Here is a 14,676-nt window from a genome sequence, read left to right on the forward strand (position 1 = left end):
ACAGAAATTGTTGGATGCTTCTGGAAGATAAAAAGCAAGCAAGAGCGGTTTGATAAGGGTAGAGAAAAACTTCGGCCTGAAAAAAGGTATAAGAGAAAAATGTGTGGACGGTAAATGCTGATCCAGAAAAAGCACATATCCAGAGTGAAAATAAAAACAGCAGGAAGGCATCGCCCAATTCAGAAGGCAACAGCTGTTTAGAAGAACAGCAGGCAGCAGCTAAATGTAATTCCAGGATAAAACCCAAGTGTCCCCTCGGTGACAGAGTGACCACCTGCCTTGGGAGTGGTAGTGGCTGTCCTAGTATGGGTGCGGTGGTCCCGGATAGAAAGAATGTTGAATTGCACTTTATTGGGGCCTTCTAAAAGGATATAGACAGGAGTATAAAAAGGAAAGTTGGGTTTGCCTGAAAAGGAAACCAATTATGATTCTGCAGGATCTTGTTACTTTGGCATTGATACCATATTTATTTCTTAAAGTGAAGTGTGACAGTTGACGTTGCCACACTTCACCACTCACACAGGCCCAGACTCCTGTTCTGGGGGAGAGTTTTTGGGAGAAAATGGGTCTACATAACTGCATAAGAAATATATGACCACTACCTATACTAATCAATCAGTCAATCTAGTTCTCCATTAATGAATATAAATCAATATCCAAAGATTAAAGTTAAATGAACAATAGCAATGTAATGATGCCAAAAATAAACAGATGCCCCTGAAGGAAAGAGATAATTCAAGGAAAAAAGAGAACCTTGGAATTTAAGGTTTAATTTAGTACCTTCAGAGTGCTGAGAGGCTACTGCGGCTGAGAAACAGGAACAGATCACAAAATAAAGGAAACATTAGGGGAAAGGAGGGGCTTCAGTAAGTTCATAAGAGGACTATTAAAGTTTTAAAAATTAATGAAAGGTAAAAGTGTTAATACAACCAAGGCCAAATTAATGATATAAAAGATGAAGTTGAAGGGACAGCCAAGAATGTAGAGCAAACATACACAAAAACAAAGCTTGGAAAATAGGACATTTAAGAGATATTGAGATTCAATCCAAACAATGAAACAATCATCTAACAACAATCATCTAACAACAATCATCTAATATCCAGAAGGAGACAGTGAGAAAATGAAGGGAATAAATACTTGTTTTAAACATTAGAAGAAAATATGCAGAATGAACAAGATGAAGAATGAAAGAGCTCACTTGGTAGTGACCAGGATGAATTTTTTTAAAAAGGAAAACTGCTAAAATTTCAAGGTTCCAACAATAAAAAGTGAAATTCACAAAGCTTCCACATTTGTATATAAAGGAATGAAGTTGACGTAGATATTGTGCTTCCCCACAGCAATGGTGCGTGAGAGAAGATAACGGACAAATATTTTCAAAATTCTGAAGAAAAATGATTTTGAACCTGGGATTCTATATGCAAAAAATTAAGAAAAAAACATTTATTTTTAAAATTATTTATATCTTCATTTGGTGAGTATAGTGAGTCAGATTCATAATTCTAAGATTAATGCAAAATTACCTAATGCAACTTGTAATGTTAAAACTTCAAGAAAATGGAATGGAAACTTTATGTAATTGTTCTATTAATGTAGGTAAATGATGACAAAGACAGAAATAAAGAATAGAAGAGAATAAGGAAGGGAGAGTGGGGAAGAGAAGAAGGAGGAGGAGGGAGGAACTGGTATTCATGACGTCAAATTCAAATCGGAAACTTAAAAGTTTAACTTAACTTAAAAGTTTAGGTACATTTCTAAGAACCTCCAAGTCTATTTACCTGCAGAAGCAGATGCTGAAGTTTTTAGGAAAAAACAATCTTGTGGGAATGTTTATTAGGACTTACACATTGTAAATATATCATATTTTTAAAAGGCTGCCTTTATATGGCTTTTTACATTTTTGACAAAGAACAATGTGAATTTTTCAGCAGCATAATACAATGCCAGGCTTTCCCTGACTTCCAGGTGCCCCACTTCTCAGGACAGCACAAGACCTCTACTCCCTGGAATATATGGTCATTCTTTTACCTGTGACCACTTCCCCTGCCTCATTCCCCATTCTCTCTAGAACTGGGGCTTCCGCAGCAAGACTGGGGGGGTATGTGGGAGAAGAGGAAGGCAGACTGGAGGAAGAGCCCCCGGGGCTACTCCCCTTGCCCACCAAGAATGCGGCCCTCTCTCTGCCTTTGCTGGAGTTAAACACCAAACAGTTTATTGCACTTACATGTTACGGAAAAGTAAGACTCTTCATTTCATTTTATACTTAAGCCCTAATGTGTTTACGATTCCCTTCGGGGTCCAAGTGAAAGAAATGGGAGAAGCACTGCTTCTATGTGACTATAGCGCAACGTTTTGGGAAACCTAGAGAGGCTAGTTATGCATTTTCTTGAGTAACTGGAGGATTCAGGAGAAGCTATAGACCCATATTTTGCAGTTTGCTAGGGAAGAGGAAAAATATTAGTCTGAAGTAGCTGGAAACAGAAATGGGGAAAGGACGCATGTAGGCCAAGTTCTTAGGATTCTCTCAAGATGATCTGGGAGATAACTGGAAAATGACCCAGGGAATTTAAACCTGCAGGGTAAACCTTTTCTTTGATAGGCATCTTGTCCAGGACTCATGTGGCTGGAGCCCTAGCCTCAAGCTGTGGGCATCACCTTTACTCAGTTACAGCTTGAGACAATCTCACCTTCCAAGAAGACCCAGGTTTCAACTAGGCTGAAAGTTCAAACAGCGTAGAACTCAAAATGGCTTACCTTGAGTATATATCATTATATACAGCAGAGGATTCTACAACTGTGTTCATTATACTGGCTACAAGCCACATGTGACATTTTAGATTCAAATCAATTACAATTAAATACAATTAAAATTTTAGTTCCTTACTTACACTAGCTACGTTTCAAGTGCTAATGCCACATGTGATGGGGGCTTCCATATTGGACAGCACATACATAGATCATTTCCATCGCCGTAGAAAGTTCTAAAGGACAGCGCTCTTCTAGGACATTGTAAACACAAATACAAAGCTTAACTTTGTATATGTGAGCTGCCCTGGCAACACCCCGCTGTGATTAATGTATCTAAGAGAAGATTTGACTTACAGACAACCTAAACTAACTCAAATTAGAGACTGTCTTCAGTTATGCCAGCTACCCAAGATCCTTGAAGTTTTAATTTATGTCACTATTGATATTACAATTAAACAGATGAGAAACCTAAATCAAAGTGATTAACCAACTTGCCCCAGGCAACTTTACCTGTGACTGCAGCAGAATATCAAGTTCCCCTTTTCCTATATATGAATTACCCCAAAGTTCCAAGAATCCTATCCGCATAGAACCTGATATAAGAATTGCACAGAGAATGTATCCAGTAATTATCTGTTGCATCAATGACGCAATTATTTCAATGCAACACTGCAATGATGCAATAAATGGATGAATGAGTGAACTGTAAAGCAGAGCTACCAGTAAAACAACCACAGAAATAGGAGGACGTGACTCAGCCTCAGAAGTAAAACTGTGGCCGTGGAATAGCCAAGGGTACGCTGGCATTTCAACCAGCCATTTCTCAGAAAACATGTGATGCTTCCCTCATGGTTTTTTGAATCATTCTCTGGCCCATTTGATTAATGCTGCATCTTTCACTTTTCATCATTTTAATTTCTTTGAACATAAAGGGTACCCTAACCACTCTCCCATCCCCACCCCCAATTAAAACAAACTACACAGACTTGCACATAATACTTGGGCCCACTTCTCTGGGACTCCTTTGCCTGTCCACAGAGTTTCCATTCAGTGCTGAGGTTTAAGTAAAGGCTCCGTGTATCTCATCCACAAAGACTTGCTCCATTACCAAAGAAGTGATCAACTTCAAAAAAGGGAATAAATTTTGTGTGTGGGGAGACTGCTGTATGGGGAGTAAGAAATAATCACTTAAGTTTCAAATTTGCGAAATTTTGCAGTTTGCTGTCTGCTTTACTTTTCTCTTAAAGCTAAAAGATGATTGACCTTTTCTGATAATTTTTCCACATTCCCCTTCCCTCCCCTCAAGCAAACCAAACCTTTTGAGCCCTGTTCACTACTTACAGGAGATTCGCTGACTCCAAAGATGTCTCTGACATCCCTGATGGATTGCTTGTTCTTTTTTCTCATGGTTTGAGTGTAAGTATTATATCTCTTCTTCACTGCAGCTGCTTGGGTTCGAGTCAAAGTCGAGAGCAAGGCTTTGCCACCCTCCTCTTCATCACCCGAGATCAGGGTTGATAAACCTACATCTTGCAACCACTCTGCTTCAAGTTCTCCTTCTGTAAGATGAAGTTACCAAGAGAAGGTTAGAATATTCTGAGATTGGAAGCCATGCATATCTGTAAGTCTGTACACATCAGCAAGTAAGAAATAATCACTAGACAATATATTAAGACCATCCTGGACGTTGAGGACATTATGCCAAATGAAATAAGTCAGACAGAGAAAGAAAAACACCAAACACCATATGATCTCATTATACGTGGAGTTTAAAAACAAAACAAAGCAAAATGTCCAAGCTCATAAATATAGGGAACGGATTGGTGCTTACCAGAGGCCAGGGGTGGAGGGTGCGCGAAATGGGTAAAGGTGGTCAAAAGGTACAAACTTCCAGTTATAAAATAAAATAAATAAGTCATGGGGATGTCATGTACAGCATGGTAACTATAGTTGATAATGCTCTATTGCATATTTGAAAATTGTTAAGAGAGTAGGATCTTCAAAGTTCTTACCACAAGAAAAAACATTTTGTAACTATGTGTGACGATGGGTATTAACTACACTTATTTTGGTGACTGTTTCACAATGTATTCAAATATCTAATCATTATGTTTATACCTGAAACTAATATAATATTGTATATAAATTAAACCTCAAAAAACTTTAAAAGACCATTCTTTTTCCCATAGTAATTGTGGGAACGGCCTATAGGAATGAATAAAAGGTCTGTATTGTATTTTTTTAAGTAAGTCAAATTTTTAAAGTATCTTCTAGTAGAGTAAGGTTATTTGGCAGATTTGGGAAGGTAATTTTCCTTACCAGAGAGTTAAATATAAGCCATATCTGAACAGCCAATTTCAAAAAATGATAAAATATTAATATCTAAACTAAAACCATGACAGAAAAAATGTTGTTTAATGGCACACAAAAGAATTTTTTAATCACACAAATTCAGGTTCAAATCCCAACCACCATTTACTAACTGAATAACTTTGGAGAGTTGTAAGTATCTCTAGATCTTCTGTCCTCTTGGCAAAACGGAGGTAATAATCACCAAAGTATTAGGTGGCTATGAGGATTATTTTATCAATGAATTTGTGACAGATGGCAAAAATCTAGAACAGAGTATGTGTTCAATAGATATTCGTTCTCTTACTTTTCTCCTTATTTTGAACATTAGGTAATCTTTCCTTTTCTCAGAAGGCAGCTAAAAAACTTAAAATTCATCATGATGAAGATCAATCGCTATTATAAATTAGATGTGCGGAAATACTAAAGAATTCAGAATAACAACATCATGTAACAGAAAAACCACTGTACACACTATAACATTCTGGGAACTATGCTAAACAGGCATTACCTGAATAAGGTTTCTTTTAAAGAGCAGAATTGACTGGTTTGCAAGTACACTATCAAATCATCAGTCCAGAGGCGTTGGACTCTGCTTATGTTATTCTATCACTGGTACATGAACAAAAGCCTTCCCACGTGCTTTACAAGAAAATGAGAAAACTTTTTAAACTGAATAATAATGAAAATATGAAATATCAAAATTTGTGGGACGGAGTGAAGTCACAAAGGAAAAAGTAAAACTGTCTCTATTCACAAATGATCTCTTTGTTTATGTAGAAAATTCTAAGAAATCTAGTAGTAGACAACTCCTGGTAAGTCAATTTAGAAAGGTAATGAAATATAAGGTCAAGTACAAAAATCAATTGTACTGCACACCAGTTGCAAACAATTAAAAAATGAGAGAGGTGAGAGAACAAGAGAGAGAGACCCAATTAAAAGAAATAGTCAAAAGATTTCACAAAGCAAGATATATGAATGGACAATAAGCACAGGAAAAAGCGTTTGACATCATTAGTCATCGGTGAAGTATAATTACAACCACAATGAGATACCTCCACACATCCCTAGAATCATTCATGTTAATAAGTCTTAAAACATCAAATGTTGCAAGGATGTGAAGCCACTAGACTTGTCTGTCAGATACCGCTGGGAGGAGTGTGAAGTGGTACAACTACTTTGGAAAAATGCTGGCAGTTTCTTATGTAATTTCACATATTCTATGAAAAATACATATATCCAAGAGAAATAAAAATATGTCTCCACCGAAAGACTTCTACAAGATTGTTCACAGCAGCCTTATTCATAATGGCCAAAACTGCAAACAACCATTAACAGTTAAATGTATAGACAAATTATGGCATATTCATACAACAGAATACTGCTGTCATGGGTTGAATTGGGTCCCCAAAAAGATACACTGAAGTTCTAACCACCAATACAGGTGAATGTAACCTTATTTGGAAACAGGGTCTTGGCAGGTATAATTAGGATTTAAGTTGAGGTGAGGTCATACTGGAGTAGAGAGGGCCCTTGATCCGATATAGCTAGTGTCCTTATAAGAAGAGGAGGTGAGACACAGACAACAACACAGGGAGTAGGCTACGTGACTACAGAGGTAGAGAATGGCAAGTGTTGTCTACAAGCCAAGGAACAGCTAGGATTGCTGGCAACACCAGAAGCTAAGAGAAAGACATGGAACAGATTCTTCCCTACCACCTTCAGAGAGAGGAGGGCCCTGCTGACCCCTTGATTTTGGACTTCTAGTCTCCAGAACCACAAGAGAACAGATTTCTGTTGTTTTAAGCCACCTAGTTCTGTGGTACTTTGTTACAGCACCGCTAGGAAACTAATACAAACTATCCCATAATAAAAAGCAATGAAATAGTAATACACCAAATGAATCTCAAAAATATTATGTTCAGTGAAAGAAGCCAAACCCAAAACTATATGCTGCAAAAACATCAGAACCTTGGTTGTCTCTGGCTAGGGACAGCAAGTCACGGGGATGATGAGATTGGGAAAAACCATGAGGAAATTCTGAGTTGACTGAAATGTTATGTCGATTTGTGTGAGGTTACAGGGTTAGTATTTGTCAAACGTCACTGAATTGCACACTTAAGATCTAGGCATATGCTTCAAGGAAAATAATATCAGTCAAATAAATTTTGAACTCCAGTTAGTAGGTATGCTTTTTGTAGAAGTTTATGTTAGCACGCCTGAGAATGTTTTCTGTATACTCTAGGCTTGAGCAAATGAAAAAGTACATTGAGGAACAGGTTTGTCATTATTAGAGAAGGGGGTTAGAAATACAGAAAAATGGAAGACAACAAACTTTGTGGTGTTGGATTGGAATTGGAGGTTATCAGTACGAACTTATGATTTTTAATATAGATAGCTAGCTAGCTAGTAAGAAAAAAGAAGTGGAGAATAAGAGGTATTTTCCTTTATGTGTCTTTCTGGATCTGAAAAGGCAAAATGTAAGTATGTAAGGAAAAGGAATAAAAATATCCTTCTCTGATGCAGGACAGTTCCCTTGAATGGATTTTCATTAAATCTGTGGTGGGACTTTTTATTTCTAATGCTAAGTGAAATATACTAATTGTGGTACATCTGAACTATTGTTTTTCAGATCTAAGAAGGATAGGCTTGTAGAAAGGGAATAAAGAAAAAAAAGTTTTTTAAAGTTTCAGTTTATCTTGATAGTTGTCTTGAGGTTAATCACTGGCTAATGAAAACATTCTTAGATACTTGCTAAACTACCTTCAGTCTTTCTTATGCATTTACTTGTCCATAGGTAGTACCTGGAGAAGATAACCTATGCTTTTAATCTCAGGTGAGTAATTTTGTACTTTTTGACAATTACGGACAATTATACTTTTTGGGTCCTCAACCTTCTTGTCTAATTTCACTGGAAACTAGTATAATTGACATATCTGACACGGCTCTTATTTGGTGAAGTACTAGATTATCCGTTCTCTAAATACATTAATGCTAGTACATGCTTCATAGCTAAATATTTTTAATCCAGAGTTATGTTGGTAAATTTTTTTTCTGTCTGTCTCTCTCTTTTGGTAATTAATGGTCAAGTATACAAATATAAAAGCCATCAAAATGAGAATACTCAATCTGCTAGATGATTATGAATCAAGTCAACAGACGGGTACAGCATCCCTAAGTGGTGATACGTAAAGGATCAATTTGCATTGTGTTGACAGCCCTCCTTCAGGTCATGTCACCTTACACAGAAGCCACCCTGAGCCAGACCAGCAGATATAAATTGGTGGGAGCAGGCAGCTGATTTGCCAAATTCTACTGGTTCACTTGTTAAACTACTAGTGGAATGATTTCTACCTGCCAACAGAATAAGAGAGCATACAAAGAAAGACAGCACAGGGGAAGACCAATCTAGCACCTCACCATCCAGGGGCTTGGCCTCAGCTGGCGTCTGCTCTTCCTGAACTCCCAGGCTGTTCTCTTTGATACTTTCTATTTCCCGCCAGAAATCCTCCATGGAGGCGCTGTCTATGGAGGCTTGAGAGTTGGAGCGGCTGAATGCCGGGGATTGTAAGGATTCATTGGAGAGCATCCTGCTAATTCTTCGGCAGCGAGAAATGGATTTTCTGAGAAAAGAATAGTATCTGTTAACGAAAATCAGTGTCTCATGTTACAAATCACAAAATTAAATTTAGGTGTGATATCAAGGGAGAGATGGAGTTAGTGTGAAAGAGAGGTTTGAGGGAATAACCTCCAGTCTGTGGTGGCCCCGTCCTTTTCATTCTCTATAATTCATAATGACTTTGTGGCCATGTGGAAATTACCACAAAAATACTTTTTATACCTTTCACACACTCATAAAGTGGGAAGCTGTTCATGTTAGTCAAAACATATATAGTAAAAGTTAGCCCCTGTAAGTATCTAAGGTGATGTCAGAGAAGAGTGAAAAAAGCTGGCTGCTCACATCCAGTGGGGTGGGTACTATTAAGCAAACAAAATAAGCATTGGCGAGGATGTAGAGAAACTGGAACCCTTGTTCATTGTTGGTGGAAATGTAAAATGGTACAGCCTCTGTGGAAAACAGCATGGCAATCCCTCAAAAAATCTAACAGAACTACTGTGATATCCAGCAATTCCACTGACTCTACGTACAAAAGAACTGAAAGCAGAGTCTTGAAGAGATACATGTACATCCACGTTCATAACAGTGATTCACGACAGCCACAAGGCAGAAGCAACTTAAACATCCACTGACAGACCAACGGATAAGCAAAATGTGGTCTATTCATACAACGAAATATTATTGAGCCTTAAAAAGAAAGGAAATTCTGACACATGCTACAACATGGATGAGCCTTGAGGACATCAGGCTAAGTGGAATAAGCCAGTCACAGAAAAACAAATGCTGTATGATTCCACTTATGTGAGGGACCTAAAGGAGTCAAACGCCTAGAGACAGAAAGTAGAATGGTGGTTGTAAGGGTCTGCGGGGAAGGAGGCATGGCGAGTTATTGTTTAACAGGTAGAGAGTTTCAGTTTTACAAGATGAACGAGTTCTGGAGCTGGAAGGTGGAGACGGTTGCACAACAGTGTGAATGTGCTTCATGCCACTGAGTTGTAGGCTTAAAGGGGTTAATACGGTCAATTTTATGTCGCACATTGTACCAGAATTTAAAAACAAATATTTCTAAATTTAAAGATACATTTTTTAAAAGTTGGCTGTTGAGAAAATGAGCTAATGAGAGGAAATAATCCATGACATTAAACGGAAAAACTCTGTATTAGGATGGGGAAGTGGGGCACTGACTCAGTTCAGGGAGAACCAGATCACCACCAAGGGAAAGGCCCAAATGCTTAGGGGGGCAGCGAAGCTCCAGGTATCGCCACCCAGCAGGACCACTGCTAGCCTAGCAGACAACAGCTGAACAAGGCACAGAGCAGCTCCATGGGGTGCTTTCCTCGTGGGATTGCTGCGAGGACTAAGTGAGTTAGCACACGTAAAGCATTTAGGACATAAAACATCCAACAGATGTTAGTCTAAAAAACAAGAGACACAGTAGGGGAGACAGATGCCAAAATGCTGGAATTCTGAGAGAGTTTGGAGATTTACATAAAAATAAAATATTTTATGTGAGGTGGTGGATGCATTAACTAACCTTATTGTGGTAATCATATAGCAATATATACATATATCAAATCTTCAGGTCGTACTCCTGAAATTTACCCCATGTTATATGTCAATTCTATCTCAATAAAGCTGGAAAAATTTTTAAATGTTTGACTCTATGATATATGATTGACAAATATTACACTTCTTAGGAACAGAATGTTTGATTACATATAACACTTCAGTCCTCAACCAGGAAGAATGACTGAATTAGTCTATGCAGTATGATCTTCTGTTCTTATTCTTACATGATTTTTTTTTCTTTTTAGTTTTCCACTTGGAGTGTATATGCAACTCCTGTCAAAGAACTCCTCCACACTTGCTTTCTTCTCCTTGGGTCCAGGTGGAATTGAACCAAAAAGTTGAGACTACTTAACCAATGTGTGGTCAGAGCTGTTTTATCCAAAACAAGAAACCCAGATAGAAAGAGCAAGGACATAGTAATGTCCAACCGTGGCATTCTGACTCGCTTAGGACAATTCAATTTTGACATTCAGAGCAGCAGTGAATTACTACCAAACTTAGCGGTGTCCTAGAGCATATGTAAAGCACACTGATATGTATAACAGTACAAAAAGAAAGGGGAATAAGAAAAAAGTTCCATGTGCTCATATGGTCTATACCTCTAGGAATCCTAGATTTCTCAATCATCTTTAGTATAAATTTCTAGAATTTGATCACTGATCCTGAGACTGTACCAGACTGTAAGTAGTTCTAGTTTTGCAGTGAGTTAGCCAACTTATTTTTAAAACTCAGAGCATTTCAGGAAAATATTAGATATCCACTTTTATTTTTTTTATTCTTTGCTGATAAAAATAATTTTATGACGCTTTGATAATTGGGTGATGAGAGTTCTTCACTGAATTCTTTACAGTTTGACAAGACAGACACATTCTAGTGGTTGAAATACATAGGAAATCAACACAGGTCATGAAGGCAGTTACTGCTCCCTTTACTATTTTTAGGCTCTTCAGCCTTTTCTCTTTCGAAAACCACTAATGAATTCATAGAATTATAGTATATAAACATCTACTTCTGTGAAACTGTAATCAATTACCACTGCTCACACAGCCTACTGCCCTCCGTGTACCATATTCAGGAAAAAGTATATAGATGCCCAAAACTTTCTCTAGTTCCAGTTTGGGGTTTTTTTTTTAGGTTTATTCTTTGAAAATGAATGTAACTTATAAAAAATTAACAGTCTTAACAGAAGACATGGACTAAGTTTTTAAAAATTATAAGGCGGTATATTATAAGCATAAAAGTTTAAGTAATACACAATTTATAAAGCAGAAGCTGAAGGTTTCTTCCTATCTGTATCATATCATATTGTTCGATAAGCTGCTTTGCTTTCCCCACTCAAAAACATGTCATAGGGCTTCCCTGGTAGCACAGTGGTTGAGAGTCCGCCTAACGATGCAGGGGACACGGGTTCGTGCCCCAGTCCGGGAAGATCCCACATGCCGTGGAGCGGCTGGGCCCGTGAGCCATGGCCGCTGAGCTTGTGCGTCCGGAGCCTGTGCTCTGCTCTGCAATGGGAGAGGCCACAACAGTGAGAGGCCCGCATACCGCAAAAAACAAAAACAAAAACAAAAACATGTCATAGGTATCTCTTCCATGCCAATACAGAGATAACACCTCAATGGCTGCATGGAAAAGCACCATTTCTCTTAGAAATTAAGAAAACATGCAGATATACCTAAGCACTGAAAATGTTTGAAAAAGTGAAAAATTTGGGAAATAGTAAGTGAATCTTAGAAGATGAGGGGCATATATATTTAGGGCTAATAATGATCCTTTTAGTTACAGCACGGTTTCTTACTCATGCAAAGGGAATACTGGTAGAATCTCAGAGAAGAGATCTTCATAAACTTCTGCTGGGAACGGGAGGATTGGAGGTGAAATACAGGTCATGAACATCTGCGTAACACACTGGTTTCATCTGAGACAATCCACCCAAAGAATCCTTTAATTGCAATGGTCAACTATTTTTTTTGGCAAGTAAGTCAAACAGCATTTTTGGGATAAGCGCATTTGGAAGAGTTCTCACTTCTTTAGTTAGGGATCCAAATATTTCCCCCTTCACCCCAGGGTAGAGTAGGGACCGTGACCTTCCAGTCTTAAAGTATTACATAATTGTGATGCTTGGGCTCATCCACCACTTTGATGAGCCTCACAGCTTCAAACCTCACCATATTAGGATAAACAGAGCTTCAGCTTCATCAGCTGTTTGTTATTTTTTATTCCAAAACAATACCAGGAAAACACTACATGAAAAACAGAATGCAACTGTTACACAGCATTATATAGCAACTTTTGTTGGGAAAACACCATTAGGTTTGTGGGGTTTTTTTAGCCACGCCATGCGGCATGCAGGATCTTAGTTCCCGAGACCAGGGATTGAACCCGGGTCCCCTGCAGTGGAGGCACGGAGTCTTAACCACTGGACCTCCAGGGAAGTTCCAAAACACCATTAGGTTTAAAATTAGATTTAAGTGGATGATAATTACCATAAATTCAAAGTGGCATTAATAAAAAAATTTTTTAAAAAGATTTTACTATTCCATTTTCCCCTCCATAATGTTTTTAGAAATACCTTATATTTTAATGATTACTGGAGATGCTACAACTTCAGAACAATGCAAATAACGTATAAGAGTTTAATGCTCCCTCCACCCCTTATTATATTACTATTGTCATACATGTTGCTTCTTCACATGTTTACACCCCACAATGGTTATTATTTTTGTTTCTTTTAAAAAGTCAATAATCTTTTTAAAAATTAAATAAGTAGTCTTTTATGTTTATCCTTTCTGGTGCTCTTCATCCTTCCTGCATGTCCATGCATCCATAACAGATCATTCTAATCGGTTTTGAGAACCTCCTTTGGTATTTCCTCTCTTTTTCTTTAGCATTTCTTGTACTATGGATGTGCTGGCAACAAATCCCCTCATATTTCTTTCTGAATATGTCTTTAATTCACCTTCATCTTTGATGAATATATTTCCTGGGCATAGGACTCTAGGCTGGCAGATTTATTGTTGTTTTTATAATCCTTTTAAAGACAGCATTCCATTGTCTTTTGTATTCTTGATTCTGATGAAAACTCAATTATAACTCTTACTGACATGCTTCTAAATATAATGTTCTTCCTCTCTAACTGCTTTTAATAGATTTTTCCCCTTATCTTTTGATTTTAGAAGCTTAATTATAAAATGCCTAGATTGTTTTATTTGTATTTATTCTACTTAAGGTTTACTGAGCTTCTTGAATCTGTAGGTAGATGTATTTCATCACCTTTAGGGTAGTCATTCATTTTCTCTTCAAGTATTTCTTCTGTCCAACTCTCTCTCTCCTCTTCTTCTGGAACTCCAATAACACAACCAATATTGTCCCAAATGTCCTTCACGATATGTTTGTTTCCCCTCCAACCCTCACCCCTTGTACTTCAGTTTAGGGAATTTCTACTACCCTGTCTTCAGGTTCACTTTTCTTTTCTTCTATGTGCCCAGTGCTAGTTAAGACCATCCAATGAATGCTTCAATTCTGATACCATGTTTTTTCAAATCAAGAATGTCCTATTAGTTCTTTTTAAAGATTCTATCTCTCTGTTGACATTACTCATCTTTTATCCCTTTTCTCTGTCTTTTTAACATACTTATTATTGTTATTTAAAAGTTCTTGTCTCAGTGCCAACATCTGTGCTGTCAGTGCATCTGCTAATATTGATTAAAAAAAACAGCCAATTGTCTATGGATCATATTCTCCTTTTCTTTTACAAATCTCACAATTTTTTGTTGATTTTGTTTTTAAAAGAACTCTAGAAAACTGGAGTAAATAGTAATTTCCCCAAGAAGGGTAAGCTTTCTGTCTGGTAGTTGAAATGAGGTACAGATCACTTCAACCCATTTAAGGAGCTGAGGTGGGTCTGGGCTGAGTTGCAACTTTGATCAGTTTTAGGTTACCTCTGATTCCAAATGTTTTGAGGGGGTTGATCTGTCCTGTGTGTATTATAGGTCCCTCCCTCAACAGGGCTTTCGGATAAACGCCACAGGACTACAGAAATTGCTCTCTACTTTAGAGCCTAGCTGCGAGCCTCCTGTGTTGTTGGGCTCTCAGCAAAATCCCAAGGGGTAGAGTTGTCAGACTTGGAGAACTAGCTCTGCATTTGGGGCTTCGACAGATTCCAACCTTTTGTGCCAGTGCAGGCAGCCCCATGGGTGTCTCCTCTCCCCATACAGTCCTTCTGCCAAGGGAGGTGTGATCTTCTGCCCAGCAGTACACAGACTCAGGGAGAGACACACACTGAAGTGACTGCTGGGCTCTGGCCACCTAGAAAGAGCTCTTCCCTCCCTGGAACTGAGTTCCTTTAGACTTCTTTGTGTCCACAGCTCTCCATTATAAACAGCTTT

The 14,676-nt window shown here is 38.0% G+C and overlaps 1 protein-coding gene across 1 annotated transcript in view; it reads right to left on the reverse strand.

The window, feature by feature from the left end:
• ARHGAP28 (Rho GTPase activating protein 28) overlaps positions 1-14,676 on the reverse strand; it is a 149,339-nt gene that overhangs the window by 56,951 nt on the left and 77,712 nt on the right. Inside the window, exons 2-3 of the mRNA XM_082667716.1 lie at positions 8,521-8,723; positions 4,093-4,310 (exon numbers count right to left, since the gene is read on the reverse strand). Coding sequence (XP_082523842.1) covers positions 4,093-4,310; positions 8,521-8,723 — 421 coding nt within the window. The remainder of the gene's footprint in view (positions 1-4,092; positions 4,311-8,520; positions 8,724-14,676) is intronic.

Source organism: Grampus griseus (assembly GCF_964374135.1).
Source record: "Grampus griseus genome assembly, chromosome: 12".
NCBI classification, from domain to species: domain Eukaryota; kingdom Metazoa; phylum Chordata; class Mammalia; order Artiodactyla; family Delphinidae; genus Grampus; species Grampus griseus.